Below are 17,187 nucleotides of genomic sequence, written 5' to 3' on the forward strand. Positions count from 1 at the left end.
ATGCAAATCTTGTACTGCAATTCTATACCTGAAATGTAGAAAGTGAAAAGAACATATGCTTTTAGTTCGGGCAGGGAGGTTGTTATTGTTGACAGTATCAGTACGTGCACTTAATTGTCCAGAGTGACTTGTATAAGGGGAAAAAATGGGAAATGGCTTTGTCAATTACTTTCTTTGTCTCTCAGCACCATTGGATTGTTAAAATACAAAGGTTCTGTCACTGACAGAACCCAGCATTTCATTATTTCAGCAGGAAATGCTATTTAGCATCATATCAAATGAATGTGGTCTGTATTCCTTTGGCAGTCAAGGGGCCTTATAGAAGAGCAATATACTAACGGTTATAAAGCCAGCACTTTGCAAATGTCTTGGATTTTATTCCTTTCAATGTTTTATCCACAAAATAACTCTATATATCATCAAGGTTCATAAATGAGCATGCAGCTAGAAGAGTCAGGCAAGGACATGTTAAGACATCTAATCAAAGAACAGTAACTACATCTGAGCCTTGCATCTCTGCTTGTTCATAGTATCTACCTCCAGACAGTACTGCTACTGAGCTGGGGCTGCCAGGCCTGCAAATGCAAGCTTTCCTTTCTGAATAAAACCATCTGCCTGGCACATTTCACTAACATTGCATCCATTTGCACACTTACATATTCATGTGCCGTGTGCCCAATTTGTAACAAACAGTAAACTGCAAAGACTTTGGCATCTAAGATGTTCTATGGAAGTTCTTATCTTGCTGTTGCCAGACAACCTAAAATGGATGCACACCTATGGCTGCAACACATAAAGATGAATCCTTTCCTTGGTGAACAAATTATATGAACTACAAAGGTCATTATTCAAAACCATGCAACTTTCTTGGTAATGGAAGCAGCATGCATGAAGCTTACCTGTGTGAAAACGCCATTTCAAACCATTTTATGTGTTTAACAGCAGAAAGAAGGCTATGAACAAGTAAGCCAGCAATTATGAACAGATTAATAGGAATAACATTCTGTCTTTTGTAGAGTAAATGCATTTAATGCAACTGCTGGAATTCTCATGGTACACTACACATGTCAACATGCCAAAGCAATTGACTATTTTAAACATTCACAGATTAAAACTCCCTCTAGGCAACTGGTAATTTGGAATTTCTCAAGCTGCTAACAGACATCGGAAGCCTGCAGCCCAGATAACTCTCGGTGGAGCCGGACTTTCTCAGTGTCTACACAACTTGCACATTCAGCTGTCTACAGAAAGAACAGACTGCATGCTATCATATGTCCCTTGTACTTGGTTGCACGGTTTGCTAATCCTGTGGAATCTCCCGAAGTGACACTGGGAAAACATTCAGTGTATTTTTTAGTAACATTTAACATGATACCATCAAAGTAAAATGACAAAAAAGCTCTTGAAAGAGTACCAATAAGTATCAGCACTATTTAGCAATACCCACTCACTGCATACCAGTGTGGTTTTGCCTCAGATTTCATCCTCCCATTTTTAACTGTGCAAATTGCAAATTATTCTGACGCACAGCATTTAAAACTCAGTATTAAACAACCACACAAATTTAGCTAAATGAGGAATCAGGTTCCAGATAACTCATTAAAGTTACACAGCCGAACCAGTTAGAGCAAGATCCTTGTAAAAATGTGAGCTGTGATGTTCTGGAGAGTTTTAAAACATTGTTCTTAACAAAAATAAACTGTAAGGTGAGAGAGTACACAAGGAGTAATATCTAAAAAGAAGCAATACATTCTGCTGTCCTTCCATAAGTAAACCAACCTAAGTGATGGAAAACACTGCTCTGAGAGGAAATATGTGTAAGCTAAGAGTGCAGCTGGTCTCATGTGGGTCTTTGACATGCATGCTATTAGGAAGCGACCCAGGAGCAGGCAGAGGAGAAGCCCTGGCAGCACACCATTCCTGAGCACCTCCCTTTGCCAACAGTCCTGTCTGTGAAACAGTGACTCAAGCCACATCATTTCTTACTGTCAAATTCTCATTGGCACAGTGGTAAACACTGCAAAATCCCTAAACATTGGGGATTTAATATGCTCTAAATGTACTTACTCCTGTAGCCTAAAAATCTGTAGTCATTTACTTCAAAGCCACAGTCAGGGTGTTTCACTTTAAAGATCAACATGTTTACTAACTTTAAGGGAACTGAGATTGCTGAGTTCCCAAGAGTCACAAACAAACAAGTTTCAGAAACTGTGAAACTAAGAAATACTGCATTGTTCATCTGCAAAATATTTTGGCACTCAGTCATGCAAGGAATGCTTAGGATCTGTTACTTATAGGAGTAAATCCTGCTGGCTCTGGTTACCTTCCACCCATACAGCAGGCACAGGGAGAGTACAGTACTACACATCTGAGACAGCAAGGGGAAAAGAATGAAAAGGACAAAGGGAAAGCACTGAAGCAGAAATTTAACATGTTCTGTTTTTCTTTCCTGTACATCACTAATTAAGTGCATCCCTGATACAGGAGCAGAATTTAGCATTTATCTGTCCACCTAACAGCTGATGTGATCCAGTATACAGATATTGATCAGTGTGATATGCATACATCATGTTCCCACCTTCTCTACTGTGTCTGTCACAATAGCTTATGCTCACAAATGAAAATTGATTATAGAAATTTTTTTGAGGGAAGACAAGCATTCAGGATATTTAAATTCTTTAAATTTTTTATACTTTGCCTCCTCTTATACTAATCTCTTCTGAGTAGGAAAACAGGCTGAAAACAAAATCCTACAGATTTATGCTAGCTTAGGATGATAATTTTAACTTTTTATTTAAAAAAGTTACTAAAGGAAAAGAAAAAAAATGATGGTATGGCCAAAGAGGATAATGGGAAAATCTTCCACAAAGACATGAAAAGCAAAATGATCAGCCCCATTCTGACAGGGGCATCTGTTTTAGTTCTGTATTCAGCAGTAGTGCTTCTTGAAAAGGAGACCTTACCAGATCTTTTCTGTCTTCAAAATATAACAGCAGTCAACAATGCCAACAAAATGCCAACACAGAAAAGGATTGAGTGGAAATGAATACTGAAACAGTACAAAAGCCAAGGGTAAATCAATGGCTTTTGCATATGGTATCTAGAGAATAAATCCTGACTTTTTAGAAGTTGGGGGAATTCCACCAAGAAATCAATCACATCAGGAGATCAGCCTCTCAGGAGAACAGCAGATAGGGCAGAAATGCACAAATACAACATAGAGAAGCCTTTATACGTGGACAGTTGAAGCAGCACATCATTTATTTACTTTTTCTTCCAATCAAGTGAAGAAAATACATGTAGCTAAGCAAGGTACCTTCACAGCTGTGTCCCACATCTTCAGAAGAACACCCAGAAGCAGGAGATGCAAGCCAGTTACTGCAGGCTAAGTCACTGACCTTGCTTGATCTTATCTACCATTGTTTCCTGGAGGAAGCAATAAACCAGCTCTCTGTGTAGCTATTGCGGCCCCACTGTAGCCAACAAGAAATCCCAGTGGGTTCAGGGAGACTCAGACTGAGCACAACATACATTCTAATCCTAAAAAACTATTTCAGGAACTGCAACTCGTGTTAGGCACACTTTAGCAGATTGGGACCTAGAGAATTTATAAAAACACTGACTTGTCTTACAGCATGAGAAACAGAGAAAAAAAAGAAATTGCAATAAAAGCTTGCTACAAAAACACATTCCCCCTGCACATCGATATATATACCTTTGCCTGATGTTCAGCAGGGAGAAGTAGGAACCCCATGCAGCACTGGGCAGCACTAACACCGAGCAACATGCAGCCAATGGAGCTGTGCAAGCTGAATAAAGCAGGGATGAGCCCAGTGACCTGAGCACAGTAGGGCTGACAACATAATGGCCAGAAAACAGCAAGAAAAAGAATGATGTTTTAGGAGCAGGTGGTGTGAACACTGAGCAAGGTGCTCAGAGCACCTCCAAGCACACTCCCATTCAGGGCTGTCACATTTATCACTCTCATCCTAAAATTGTGTCAGATTACAGTGGAAGAGCATCAGAAGCAATCAGAGGGGAGACTAACAAGACTTCCTGGCTGCAGAAGAGCCCTCCAAAGAGTACAGCTCTTCACCTGGCTGGGAACCTTTACAGCAGCCACAGTCTAACAGGAGGGCTGAAGTTTTTGTGTGCCTGAAGCTGAATGCCAGCAGCTGTACAAGAACTAAATTTATCACTGCAGTCCAGGGAACGCCTGCATTTTCTGCTAAAATAAAATCTCAGGGCCATTAGCCTATTGAAACAGAAGCTTTTCCACTTATCTGATGACACTCACTCATTTTCTTTCCTCAACTCTCATGCACCAGTTCCAGTAAAATCCTGCTTGGTTTTAGAAATTTTTACAGAAAGACATGCACATCAGCTGAAAAATACCGATATTATGTCAGTAGTATTAAACAATTCACTTCACTGGGTTGCTCTGTCTCTCGCATTTATGCATATGAAACAGAAAATAAGCTGCAGCTGTCAGAACACTGCCTGACCTATTGGAGACTGCGCTGCATTCTTGCATGTGCTGACATGGCATTCTCTAAAGTTTGTTTCCCAAGGGGAAAGGTTTATAAATAAGTCCCATATTCGCAGTAAATCTCCTGTCCTTCATTCCCTACAGCTTTGAGCTAGGGCAGTTTTTGTCACAGGAAATTGCATCAAAGGTTTCAGAAAAAGTGTATTAGCTTATTTGATTTGCTTCTGTCAAACAGCTTTTAAAATTACCCCCACCAAAGCTGGATTAAAAAAACTCACTTCTCTTCTTCCCTTTGTTCATTGCTGTACATGTTCATTATCTGTGGAAATAATATTGCACAGCTATGAAATCTGTGGATGCTTCAGAAGATAACAGATTTTATCAAAAATACATTTTGTAGTTTTTAAAACTCACTTTCAAAAAACCTCAGAGAATTGCTACATGATTATATATTTTCAGAAGGCATACAGAAATACCTGTAAAGCCAGACCTCTGGGGAGGCAACATTTTCTCTTAGGCTCTACACTTGTAATGGAGCTGATGAGAGGCTAAAATGATAGAAGAAAGAGCTCCCCATAGGCTCCAGAGTCCAGCAGAGAGGATTCACTCAAAGGGAAGGATCCTTGGATTGTATGATTTTATGCCCCAGGGATCACATTGACAGTGCTTGCTTATCCCATTACAACAAGGTTCTGATCCAGAAGTAGAACTTCTGGTTTTTTTTTTTCCTCTTTAAAACATCTATTTCTGATTCCTCTTACTTTTGAAAATGCAAAAGATAGCATAGTGCAGCAGAATGCTAAGTTACAAAAGCAGCACTTTAAGAACACAATAAAGAAAAAAAGTAACACTTCTGAGGTTTCTTTCTGCTACTAGTACCTTGGAGGACAGAGTGCAGCATACTGAGAAGGGCATGTAAAAGTGATAGAACCTCTCATAAGACAAATATACATTTAAGTAACACACTCAAATCATCACTGAAAATAAGGCTGTATCACAGGTCTGAAACTTTAGCACAAAATGAACATATTTCTTGTTTAACATCTTTCCTATAAACCACTACTGTCCATTCAAAGTGGATTACCTCAGTTGGTTAGTGCTCAACAGCATTAGGCAGCAGCTCAAAATAAGAAGTCAACACAAACTGTAAGAGGGAAATGATGTGGCCAGTTTGCAATGTACAGACACTTGCAGCATACACTGCTGATGTTCTACACCAGTATCCTGCAGCAGGCAAATGTGATCGTCAATAGGCAGACGAGAAACCTGAGGTAAGCAGAAATTATATTGCCCTCAGAAATTCAGCCTTTCTTGTCCTACACTGACATGCAGAGATTCTCTCATATGGCTCAATACTGCACATGTTTTTGCACAATATTTTTTTACAGGATAAGTTTCACATTCAGTGTGCCAGGGCAAGGAAACCATCATTGAGATCTTACCCTTCCATTTTTTGCAGTAGTAGAACATGACTCTCCAACCTGGAATCTGTCAGTGCACTGATTTTCATGTGGACTATCAGACTTTGTGATCTACCTGAAGAGCTGCCATCTGGTAAAGCACAGCTACATTTCAGTAAGCTCTTGCGCAAAGCTGGAAGAACATTCATCCAGTCTTCCTCCTTGAAACTTTACTGTCAGGTCCCATTTACTTGTAAATGTGGTCCTCAATCCTCCTTGCACATCCCTGGCTGTGCAGTGAATGACCTTTGGATTTCTAAGTTTGATGACTCATGAGAAAAACTATCATGGCACCACAGCATAAGGCAACTAAAGGGTTTTTTAAAAAATTGGGAGTTAGGATCAAGACTAACACACACTACTTTAGGTAACAGTTCTTTGGAAGATCCTGGCATGTTGATATTTTGATTTTTTTAGCCTTTGGCAGAAAGAAACCTTGCTGCCCACGCTCCTAAGCACACACACATAAGTACTGTAACCGTGGAACTGAAGTAAGAGGATTACATTTCAGGAGGGACGTGTTTTGGTGAGAGACTAGAGGCTTAAGGGGATTAAAAGATAGGAGCTGCTTCTGAGAGTGACAGGGTGAGAAACAGCAAAGCCCACACATAAACACTGCCTGCAAGTAAGCATCGTTTTGTATCATTCCACAGCAATGAGATTCAGCAAGGAGAAAAACAAAAGAACCAGGGATCACATCAATTGCACCTTCAGCCTCCTCCACTGTCCCCACACCATCTTATCCCATATCATACTTGCTTTTTCTCTGTCTACTCATGCCTTCTATCACCCTTATTTCTTAGCTGCAGCTTTGACCACGTGAATCAGCTATTTTCTCCCACCTTTGTACTATCTATATTGGTTTTTCTGCATCATTTCCTATCACAATAGGAAAATAATCTGGAAATACTTCTTGGAGGCTTCTATATCAAGAAACTTGAATGGATAGAAACACAGCTGATCTAATCCTGGGTACAAGGGAAGTCCTGCAAGCTTTAGCAAAAATGACCGTAATCATTTTTAAATCCAAGAGGATTTTATTTTATGCTAGCCAACAGCCCTCAGAGGTGAAGCATTAGATTTGCCTTCCAGTTAAATACACTCTTCCAACAAATACTATCACAGCAGGATTTTTGTTCCCTGAAAGATATGGAGTTAAATGCACTAACAAGAGTTACAAACACCAGAGGGTTCCAAGCAGGACTGGGACATCCTATCTAGATGCCATTTAAAAATCAGAACACTGTGCCAAATTCAGCTGATGTTTTCAAGAAAGAACAGAATTCAAGAGCAGGTCTCTGTGGTGATAGACATTTTAAAATGTGGCAAAAGGCTGGAGCTCCTTCAGAAAGCTAATGAGCCAATAAAAATAATACAAAGATGACTACAGCAATCAGACAACAAACACTGGAGAAGGATGGACATCAGTGTACTAGATATGAGCAAAAGCAGCCAGGCGTATTGAATGTCAAATGCATTAAAATAAATGCAGATATATATGTCTACATGTACATATTCATACATGTGTATAATATGTAGATAAACCTACAACCTGCATTTTTATTTAATTTAATGGAGAAAAATCTTGAACTGAACAGGGCCGAATCCCAAAGGATGCAGTACAGTACAAGCCCAAGAAGCTCTCTTACAAGAGACGTCCTGCAGTGACCGCTGAATTGCAAGGATGGGGCAGTTGATCTTATTTGTATTACTGACAGCATCCTAGAATAAGAGCAAAAGTTAGGATGACCACTGAGCCACAGGCTTGGGATGCAGGATATGTATTCCTTGCTCGGATATTTATGGCCTTTGATACAAAACTTTCGCAAATCTGTTTTCCCATTTGAAAAGAACGGCATAGGATATTTTCACTCCAGAAAAGTGCTGACTGTAAAACTGGCTCATGTCTGTAAATGGTAAAGAAGCCTCTGTTACGGAGGACAACTTGCAAAAATGCTAGCACTAAAATGAACATCCTTAAATTCACTTCCCACTGCTCTTCAGAACCTTATGCTTTCTCTTTGTTAAATTCAGACTTCTTGATGTTGCAGATGATCTGTTTTCATTTCAAATATAACTGTATTCATCCTTCTTTTCCTCTTGGTGAAAAGTATGTTAACTTCTTCCCTGGAGTCAGATATGCGAGAATGCTTCCGCTTCTGCTTCCACAAATCAAAAGCAGCTGCTACATGAGCTCTTAAATAATTAAAAAAAAAAAAAAAAAAAAAAAAAAAGGAAAAGGTGAAGGGGGGAAAGGGGGGATAGAGCAAGTAATAAGCAAAATAGCCTGCAAAACAACTAAGGAGAATAAGAAAGAAAACAATCGCCCTCTCTGTTGTTTTTTTTTTTTAAGGGCAAGAAGATGAGAATTTCTCCGTTTTCGTGAATTTTGGATGAAAAATGTAGATCTTCTGATGAAAGACAAGTTGCAGAAACTATTAATGGTTTGAAGCACCAAAGAAAAGTGGACTCAAAGGTCTGCTTCATACTATTCTTCATGGGCTAGGGGAAAATATCTAATAACAAAGAATCCGTAACTCCCTTTCCAACTGTTCCCACCCAAAGAATGTCCTTGTCCCTGCTGTATTTTGCCCACTTTCAAGATAATGGACTACAAAAATAGGAACATTAATAGCATCCTATAGCTATTGCTTTTCAGGAATCCTTTAGCAAAAGAATCCCAGCTCCCACCACTCTTCCAGAATGAGTTTCTGGAATATGCATCAAAGTTCCTTAGTTCATCGATTAACACATTAAAATGCCTTAAAAAAACAAAACAAAACAAAATACTCCCTCCACCTTAAAAAAAAAAAGGAGGAAAAAAAGTCTGTTCTTGGGCCAGAATAACACTGCATGTATCTAGTTTGACTTTTTAATAGCATTATATTAATTTAGCCTTTTTTCTACTAGTATTTTTCAAAGGCTACCTTTATTTTGCTTCTTAAATTACCACCAATATTTCTTTAGCCCTGCTTCTCTCCATCCAGGAGAGCTAGAATGACTTAGACTGGTTCTGTACATAAGATATCCTGGAGATAGCCTCAATTTTACCTTTAAAAGGGTTTGCCCCAGTATATCTGAGGGAAACAGAAGAGAGGTTTACAAAAGCAACTCAGCTTGTAATGACAGAATTCTTATTCTAGGTTACATGTAAGTGAAGGCTAATTTACTTAAGAATTGGATAGGTCCTGACTTCACTCCTAGAACTACAGAACCATTAAGGTTGGAAAAGACCTCTAAGAATACCTACTCCAACCATCAACCCACCCCCACCATACCCATTAACCATGTCTCTCAGTGCTACTCTACACATTTCTTGAACACCTCCAGGGATGGTGACTCCATCACCTCAGCCTGCACCAGTGCCTCATTGCTCTTTCTGAGAAGTCGTTTTTCCTAATATCCAACCCAAACCTTGCTCTGGTACAAATTTAAGCCATTAGGTCTCATCCAAATGCTGTTGCCTGGGAAAAGAGACCTCTGACACTCACCTTGCTACAACCTCCTTTCAGGTAGTTGTAGAGGGCAATAAGGACTCCCCTGAGCTTCCTCTTCTCCATACTGAACCATCCCAGTTCCCTCAGCTGCTCCCCATAACACCTGTGATCCTTTACAGCTTCTTTGCCTTTCTTTGGACACACTCCAGGGCCCTGGTGTCTTTCACCTCTCCTTTGCATTTAACAGCAATTCTGGGCAGAAAAGAAAATGCCCAGTGTGTAATAAAGAACTGGGATAAGACTAACTTGTTTAAACATCACAGGTATGGCAGGAAAAATTATGGCATAACAGGAACTTACACAAAATTCCCTGTACTGTGCAGCCAGTATTAGTTTCATGTTAAATTGTGAATCTCAGAAGTCAGTTTTCTAGCTCCCTCACTTTTAGAATCATAAGAAAAAGATAAAAAGTCTTACCATTGTGAAAATGCTTCCAGTTGACATACACAGGCAGCCTGAACCAGCTGGTCAATGGGGGCAAGCTGTTTAGCCAAAATGTCTATGTGGCAATGACAGTATAGCAACAATTGTGTGTCACCAAAGTTCATTACTTCAAGGTTGGTGAATATCAAGAGGTTCACTTGTGAACAGTTTCATTTCTGAGGCCAGCATCTCTCAAGCTTTTCCATTCTCAATAAGCCATTTCAGGGATGCTGACTGCAGCTCTGCTCATCCTTTCTTAAGAGCTTCTGTCCAATTGTAAAAGCTACATCAGCTACAAAGCAGACAGCGAGCCGACTCCTACTCTGGTATCTGACTGTAACCTGGGAAATGGGAAACTAACAGAAGTCAGGAGATTAACTTGACTTGACACAAAGGTTATTTTTAGGTAACAATGTGTAGTTGATGCTCTCATGTAAATTGGAGTGGGTGCACAATTATGAGACAAGAAAATATTACAAAAATGTTTTAGCAGAAGCATGGTTCCTTAATAAAGCAGGGAGAGGAAACACAAAGATTACTACTACAACAATGATGGCCCAGCCTGGATTTGAAAGCAGAACTGGTGCCTCAAATAGCCTAAGGTATTGCATCTGGTTTTTCAAACCAATCTGACTCCTTTGAGACAAGCAAACACTTCCTTGGAGAACAGTTATTGTGTTTCAAAGCCATAATGCTAACCAATCAATGACAATCAAGACAAAACAAGCACCCAAGTGAGTCATAAAATGCTAATTTTCCATTAGATAGCAAAAGAGAAACTGATAACAAAAAGAACCCCCAAAAAATTGGCTATTAAAAGAAGCCAGATGGAATGGCAAAAAATATTCAAAGAGAACTATTAACCTAACATCAAGAGAAAAAAGTAACAGAGTGTAGTAACCACAAAATGTCTCAGTATGAAGACCAGCCAACCATCAAGGTCAACATAAGGGAGCTTAAATTGGTTGTTTTGAGTGAGCTTCCTGTTATGCTAGATTAGCCTGACATTAAATTAGCTAGGAAGAAAGAAAAGCAGCCCTCAAACAAGAGAAATACAAAAATCTGTGTCGACTGCAACCTCCCTGCCCAAGAAGGTGCAGAAACCAGGCCTGATAGAACATTTTAAAGATATTTCTTCCCCTTCCCAATACTTCCCCGCTACTTCAGTGCCACCTTTCTCATGTGAACTACAACAGTCTACCCCTGGTGAACTTTAGCTCGCTAAAATGAAAAGATTCCAGTATCTCCACAGATTAGAACCTAGGATAAGGTTTAAATAGGTATACACCAGTTCAAGTCACTGAAATGCCACTGAAGTACTGCTGGACGTAGTACATAGGAGTTAAACTGTTCCCCACTCTTTACAACAACTCAACATTGTCAACCTCTGATACATACAAAATACATCTCAAATTTCAAAGTCATAAAATTTCTTTAAGACATAAAAACAAGTATGAGCACATCCACAATCACAGAGGTTGGGTGCACCAAAATACACATGATAAAAATAAGTCAGCAATATTGCCTAGTAACTGCAAAAGACAGGAAACATATTAAAAATGCATGTTTCAAGCATTTGAAGAAAAAAAAAGATAAATAACAAAGGTACCTTGATCTTCACCAGCTTTCTTTCAGTTATATGCAGGGTAGATGCATGGGTCTGGTACTGCCATGCTCACTCCTGAGATAAAATTACCATTTCTTTTAATATAATCATTTCAATTTCAGTAAGGCTGTTTAAATTACGCTTTTAGAAGTGCTTAATCTCAGGAAGAAGCAACAATACATACAGTTTTTATTTTTAAGCAAGTATCACCATTTTCATTACTAGGACTGAAATTTAGGATTTTTTTCACCAAATGAGGCTGCTGTTCACAGAGGCCCAGCTATCTGTTTGAGGTTAGCACCCTGCCGGATAGCCTGGAGGCATCCTGTGCTGGCATGCAGTCCCTCAACAATGGCTTATGGAGAAAGGTAAGAGATGAAGCAGATAAGGAAAAATAAAAGAAATCGACGCCTGTGTAGTTGGGTCCTTCTGATTTTCTCAGAGCTATCCTCATAAAGAAAGCACTGTGAAGCCATACCAGGGAAGACAATTACTATTTCCTTCAAACCCATTGTGCAATTAGCCTTGCATGAAACCAAATGACTTAAACGAGAGTAGAAGGTGATACGAATCTCACAAGTTTTCATCATAGGGGCAGTAGAAAAAATCCACAACAGTCTTCAGGCTGCCACTTTAACTCATCGAAGCCACTGAACCTTAGTTCCCAAGAGCACTGGCAAGGCATTGATGGCTTGGCTGTTCTTGATCATCTGTGCTGAAGGTAAACAAGGTTCCCACACATCTGTAACAGCCAACAAGCATATGCATCTAGCAACATTTGTTATTTGGTGAGCTTGAAATCAAGGTAATAAAGTCCCTAATCATGATCTTTGTCTGTCATCCACATATAGCAACCAGATGAGAAAGGAATGTTGCTAAGAAAGAAACACATGGATTCTAAGATATGTTACAAAAGAATATTTTTAGTAAATGTAACCATAAAAAGAAGTGTGCAGCTTTAGCAACAAGTGAAAAGAATCCATGAGTGAAAACAACACATCCAGAAGAAGTGATGTCTAACAAAAATTACATGCTAATGTGAAAAACACATGAAAGAGAAGGAGAGCAAGCCACAAAAAGACATCAAAAAGGAGAGGTGGCAGCACGAGCAACATAATCTGAAATTCTCTCTGTTCCTTACAGATTTATGATTATTAAAGATCCAGACTTTTTTTCTTTTTGTGAGGTCCTGTTTTTCTCAGCAAACCCATACTGTATTAACTTGGAAAAGTTTAGCTCTGTTCTGTAGCTTCACCTAAACAGTCTTGACTACTTGTGTCCTCTAAATGCTCTTTAACATTGTCAAACAGGGTGTCCCCATTGAGGCCAACTGATTTCTATTGCAGTTTATGTGACAGAACACACTGAGAATCACAGTAGTCATGGAGAAACAAGTAGGAAACAATCCTTCTTCTCTCCAGTAGAAGAATTGAGGCCATCCAATGACATGAGCCATTCAAAACAAAAGAAGAGATAATTTTTTTCACAATCCATAATTAACAACGGGACTCTGATCCAGCTGATTGTAGATGCTTAATATTTTATTTGGGTTCAAAAAATGGAGAGATTAGTGGAGAGAAATCTACTAAGAACTATTAAGTAGAAATACAGAGAAGTCCTTTGGCTATAAATCAGCGGGGGTTGGGAAAGCATCACTGGGAAGGCTGGGGAGGCATCTCTAAATGTTTGATGATATATCTACTTTCAGACATATCACACAACTATATGCCTGTTTTTATTCTTATCCCCAAGCATAAACTTTTGCATAATGCCACAAAGTGCTTTGGTCTAACCTGGAACAGCATTTTTAGTGTTCTCAATTCTAACTACGATTTTGACTTTGTTGACAACTTTAGCATTCCTGCTATTGTGAGCATAAGGGACCATCTGGGTCTTTGAGTCAGTTCTCTGGAATAATCATCATTCATGAGACATGAATTTAGTTCAAACAGGTCCAAGAGAACACTATTCTCCATATGGGAGACAGCTCTCTCCTGCAATTGAGCAGGAAAACAAGATTTCATCACCAATGATTCAGATACCTGTAGTGGAGGGACTTGGTTAGATAAACATACCCTAGGACAATCCTATGAGGAGGACAAGAAAACAAACAGATTCCCCACATACCAAACTGCAATAGCTACTGTCAATTCCTTCCTGACTTCCACGTTCTCAGTGTCTTTCAAGCCACCAGCCTTCACTATCTTCACAAAAATTCTTCCAGAAACACATGAAAGGCACAATGCCTGCAGCTCCTGGCAAAGTTCTGCAGTGGTCAAACTTAGAGAGGTATGCAGCTCCCAGCTGGCCTATCTGACTTCACTGTGTTGTATCTAAGTCCAAGGCCACAAACAACCACACACTAACATTTGCAAACTGTGCTGAAATGTATTTGTTAGTTTCAAGTTTGGATGTTGAGTGAATCTACAATCACCTCATCCAAAGACTGTTCTTTAAAAACTATTGAGAGGCAAATGTAAGACTGGGGAGCATCCCTTCACCCTCCCGCACTAGAGTGAGATACTGAGACATGCCTTCTGCAGCCCCACCAAGGGCAGCTCCAGCACTTTAGAGAGAAGTTGTTAAATTCTGTACTACCAAAGACTTGATTTTGAGTCTAAAACTGGAACTTTGGGAACTTTTGCTGATATTCTGATCCAAATGTGTGAAAGCTCCTCATCTTATTGTTATTCTTAATAACAATGACAGAATTAGAGAACAGCAAGCCAGTGAAGTCACCTCTTCTCCTCACAAAGCAGGTTTTATGGTCTGCAGCGTCACAGTCCATCCAGGTCCCTTATGCCTCAGCTGCAGGAGGATTCTGAGCAATTTCTGCAGCATAGGCTTAAACCTGAGCATTTTCAGAGGGCACAAAGATGACACACTTCTCTGGGGCCAAGCTAGTCTAAGCCAGAGGTAAACACTCTTGAGTTCTCCCTGAGCCAATAAGGCTGTAATTACCATTTTGTTCTAGAATGACAGCAGTAAATCTTGATTATTTATTAGAAAATAAAAATCAGGCAAAATCTGAACATTGATAGCTGAAAATGAAAAAACAAAGATGCTTCTAGAAACTATTGATGCACCAGCATTACATGTGAAAGTGCAGAAATAACTCTTCCTTCCCTACAACCTAATGTAGGTGTAGGGTAACTCTGGACTAGAGGTGTAACCAAGGAGTGCAGCAGTAAAACATGCTATCAACGTAAAACAAAATGGAACTTTTAGTTTTAAATAGCGGAATCACAAATCCTCTTCACTCCACTGACTTCAAGTAATTGAATGCCTGGAATCCACAAACCTCAAGAAGTCAGAGAAAGAATCGTGGTTGTGAATTTCCACAAAACGAGCATTTATGCACTGAATGGTCACAATGTTTTAAAAAAGAGCACTAGACTGTCCCCTCTGCATCTTACAAAAATAATGAAGCACCTGCATAATTCAAGTGACACATCAGTTCTCACTGTATGCACAATGTATACATTTCAAGAACTTTAACATACTAAGTCCCCGGGAACAGCAAGTTTTCAAGAAGTCAGGATTTGATAGCAGTCTCACAAGTATTGATGAGCCCCATCCAACAAGACCAGACTGATCACACGTGTGACAAGATATGGTCCCTCCCAGCTGTTAGCAAAAAGGTGAACAGAAATGTGCTCAAGAATACGATAGTTAGTGACGTGCAAGTCCTGCTCAGGTGGTCAAGTTGTCTTGGAAGAAAACACACTGCCAGGGCAACACACACTGAACCTCACCAAAAGCACGTGATCATTAATCTCCTCCGTAGGAGATTTCACATAAAGCCGGACAAATTCTGCTGTCACCAGTAGAGCTTATTTACTAAACAGTGAATCAGACTTAAGCTGCAATTTTTAAAAGAAAAGGACTTGTGTGCACAACAGTGCACATTGTTCTGTACTAATTATCTAGCGGCCCTTCGGTCTTTGCACTTTCAAGTTTTCAGCAGCCCATCTTTGAACGGAAACAAACAAAACACCTCCATAAAAAGCTGCCCTTAAATCAAACCAAATCCCCAGGCAGGTTAGGCAGGACACACATGCACCGGTGTGCTTAGCAGCCAGTAGCACACAGACTTCAGACGCACAAAACAAGAAGCATTTGAACATTCTTGCCACATGGCATTACATGTTTGTATTCCTCCCTTTCTCACGCATGCACAAACCCACACATTACAGAGAAAATAATGCTCACAGAATAGAACAAAGACCCTTTGTTATTAGAGAATCACAGAATCACAGAAGTGCAGGGGCTGGAAGGGATCTCAAGAGTTATTGTTCCATCAGGTTTTGGAAAATCCCCTTCTTTGTCTAAAACTAAACTAAATAGTGCTGCTTGTGTCACGATGATTTAAATACACAAAGCTTGTACTGAAAAGAAACACCGATTTCTTTTAGAATTCATATCACTAGAAAATACAGACAAGCTTTCGAGAGCACAAGGGCCAATTTTCAAGCATCTTTATTCAGGGGAAAAAAAGCAGTAAATACAACATCCATTCAAACGCACACACTCTGAAAGGACACAATTGGAGCTTAAGGCTTATCGCATCCAGCTGTGTGACAGCAGAACCTCTCATGGTTACCTCCCCTAAAAGTGCTAATACTAACACAATTAAAAAAGCAAGCTTAAATGAAAAACAAACAAACCCAAACCAACACCAAATACAGCAACAGAAGGAAAACAAACAAACAAAAAAAACTACCAGCAAAATACAGCAGGCTGTCTCTGCTTACAACAGTATGAATGAAGGAAAGATGCTTGACAACAAACACGCAGCTCCACAATTAGGAAGGAACAAAGTACCAGACCAAGGGGATTGCTCACGGAGCACTGTAACGAGGAGTCCCTGCAGCAGCCTCTCCTAAGAGGCTGCTCTAACGCATATTTATTCTGAAAGGCTTAACAGCATTCCTACAATAAACTGCAAGCCACAATACTCTGCTGACAAGGCATTTGCCTACCTGAAGCTTCATTTTCCAGCACGAATGCATGCACGTATCTCCAGCGTAGCTTCCCTTGGTTGCATGACTCCTGTTAGCCAGCCTAAAGAGATGGAGCCGTGTAAGCAGAGCTGCTGACTGCCCTACATTTGCCTGCAGATGAAGAGAAAGAGTTGCTTCTGTACTTGCCTGGGCTTGTTTAAGCCCCTTAAATGTAGTACTAGTGTAGCTCAAACTAGACTAACTACTTCCTCCAGCTGATCCAAGTGAAAGGAGCGAGTGATGAATAATGCATGAGAGCTCCCAGAAAAGCTCATTCGTCACTGCAGCTGATGTCCACCTCTCCCCGCTCCCCAAAAACAATCCCTAGCAATTCTTGTGCTGTGAAGCATAGCAATTCTTCCCGTATCCAAAGAGCAAGGAGGATGTCCTTCCTAGATCCATTTTCTTTCCTCTACTTATTAGTAGATCTGGTGATTATATTATGAATTCTAATATTGAAAGTCCACACAGCTAGAAGTCAAAGAAAAAATGGTAACCACAAGACCATATCTCTAGAATATCCATACCAGTAAATTCAGCCAGTTGTTCAGAAATTAAAGTTTCTTACTCCTAAGGGAATAAGAGGAGCCACGTAAAGATGAACATTGAAGGCAGAGGAAGAATGGGACAGACTGGAAAACAATACTGCAGAAAGAAGGTGGTAAATAAAAAACCTGCTGTAGCTGGCAGGTTCAGCTGGCTGTTATAG

At 39.8% G+C, this 17,187-nt stretch overlaps 1 protein-coding gene across 4 annotated transcripts in view; it reads right to left on the reverse strand.

Annotated features, from left to right (window-relative positions):
• MARCHF8 (membrane associated ring-CH-type finger 8) overlaps positions 1–17,187 on the reverse strand; it is an 82,786-nt gene that overhangs the window by 27,281 nt on the left and 38,318 nt on the right. For 2 of the 4 annotated variants that reach the window (XM_042863152.1, XM_042863153.1), the window contains exon 3: positions 16,458–16,539. The exons of the other annotated variants lie outside the window; for them this stretch is intronic. In XM_042863152.1, the coding sequence (XP_042719086.1) occupies positions 16,458–16,539 (82 nt within the window). The remainder of the gene's footprint in view (positions 1–16,457; positions 16,540–17,187) is intronic. 4 annotated transcript variants of the gene reach the window in all.

The sequence above is a fragment of the Lagopus leucura genome, unplaced genomic scaffold (genome assembly GCF_019238085.1).
Source record: "Lagopus leucura isolate 7727_CA_CO unplaced genomic scaffold, USGS_WTPT01 Super-Scaffold_739, whole genome shotgun sequence".
Classification (NCBI taxonomy): Eukaryota; Metazoa; Chordata; class Aves; order Galliformes; family Phasianidae; genus Lagopus; species Lagopus leucura.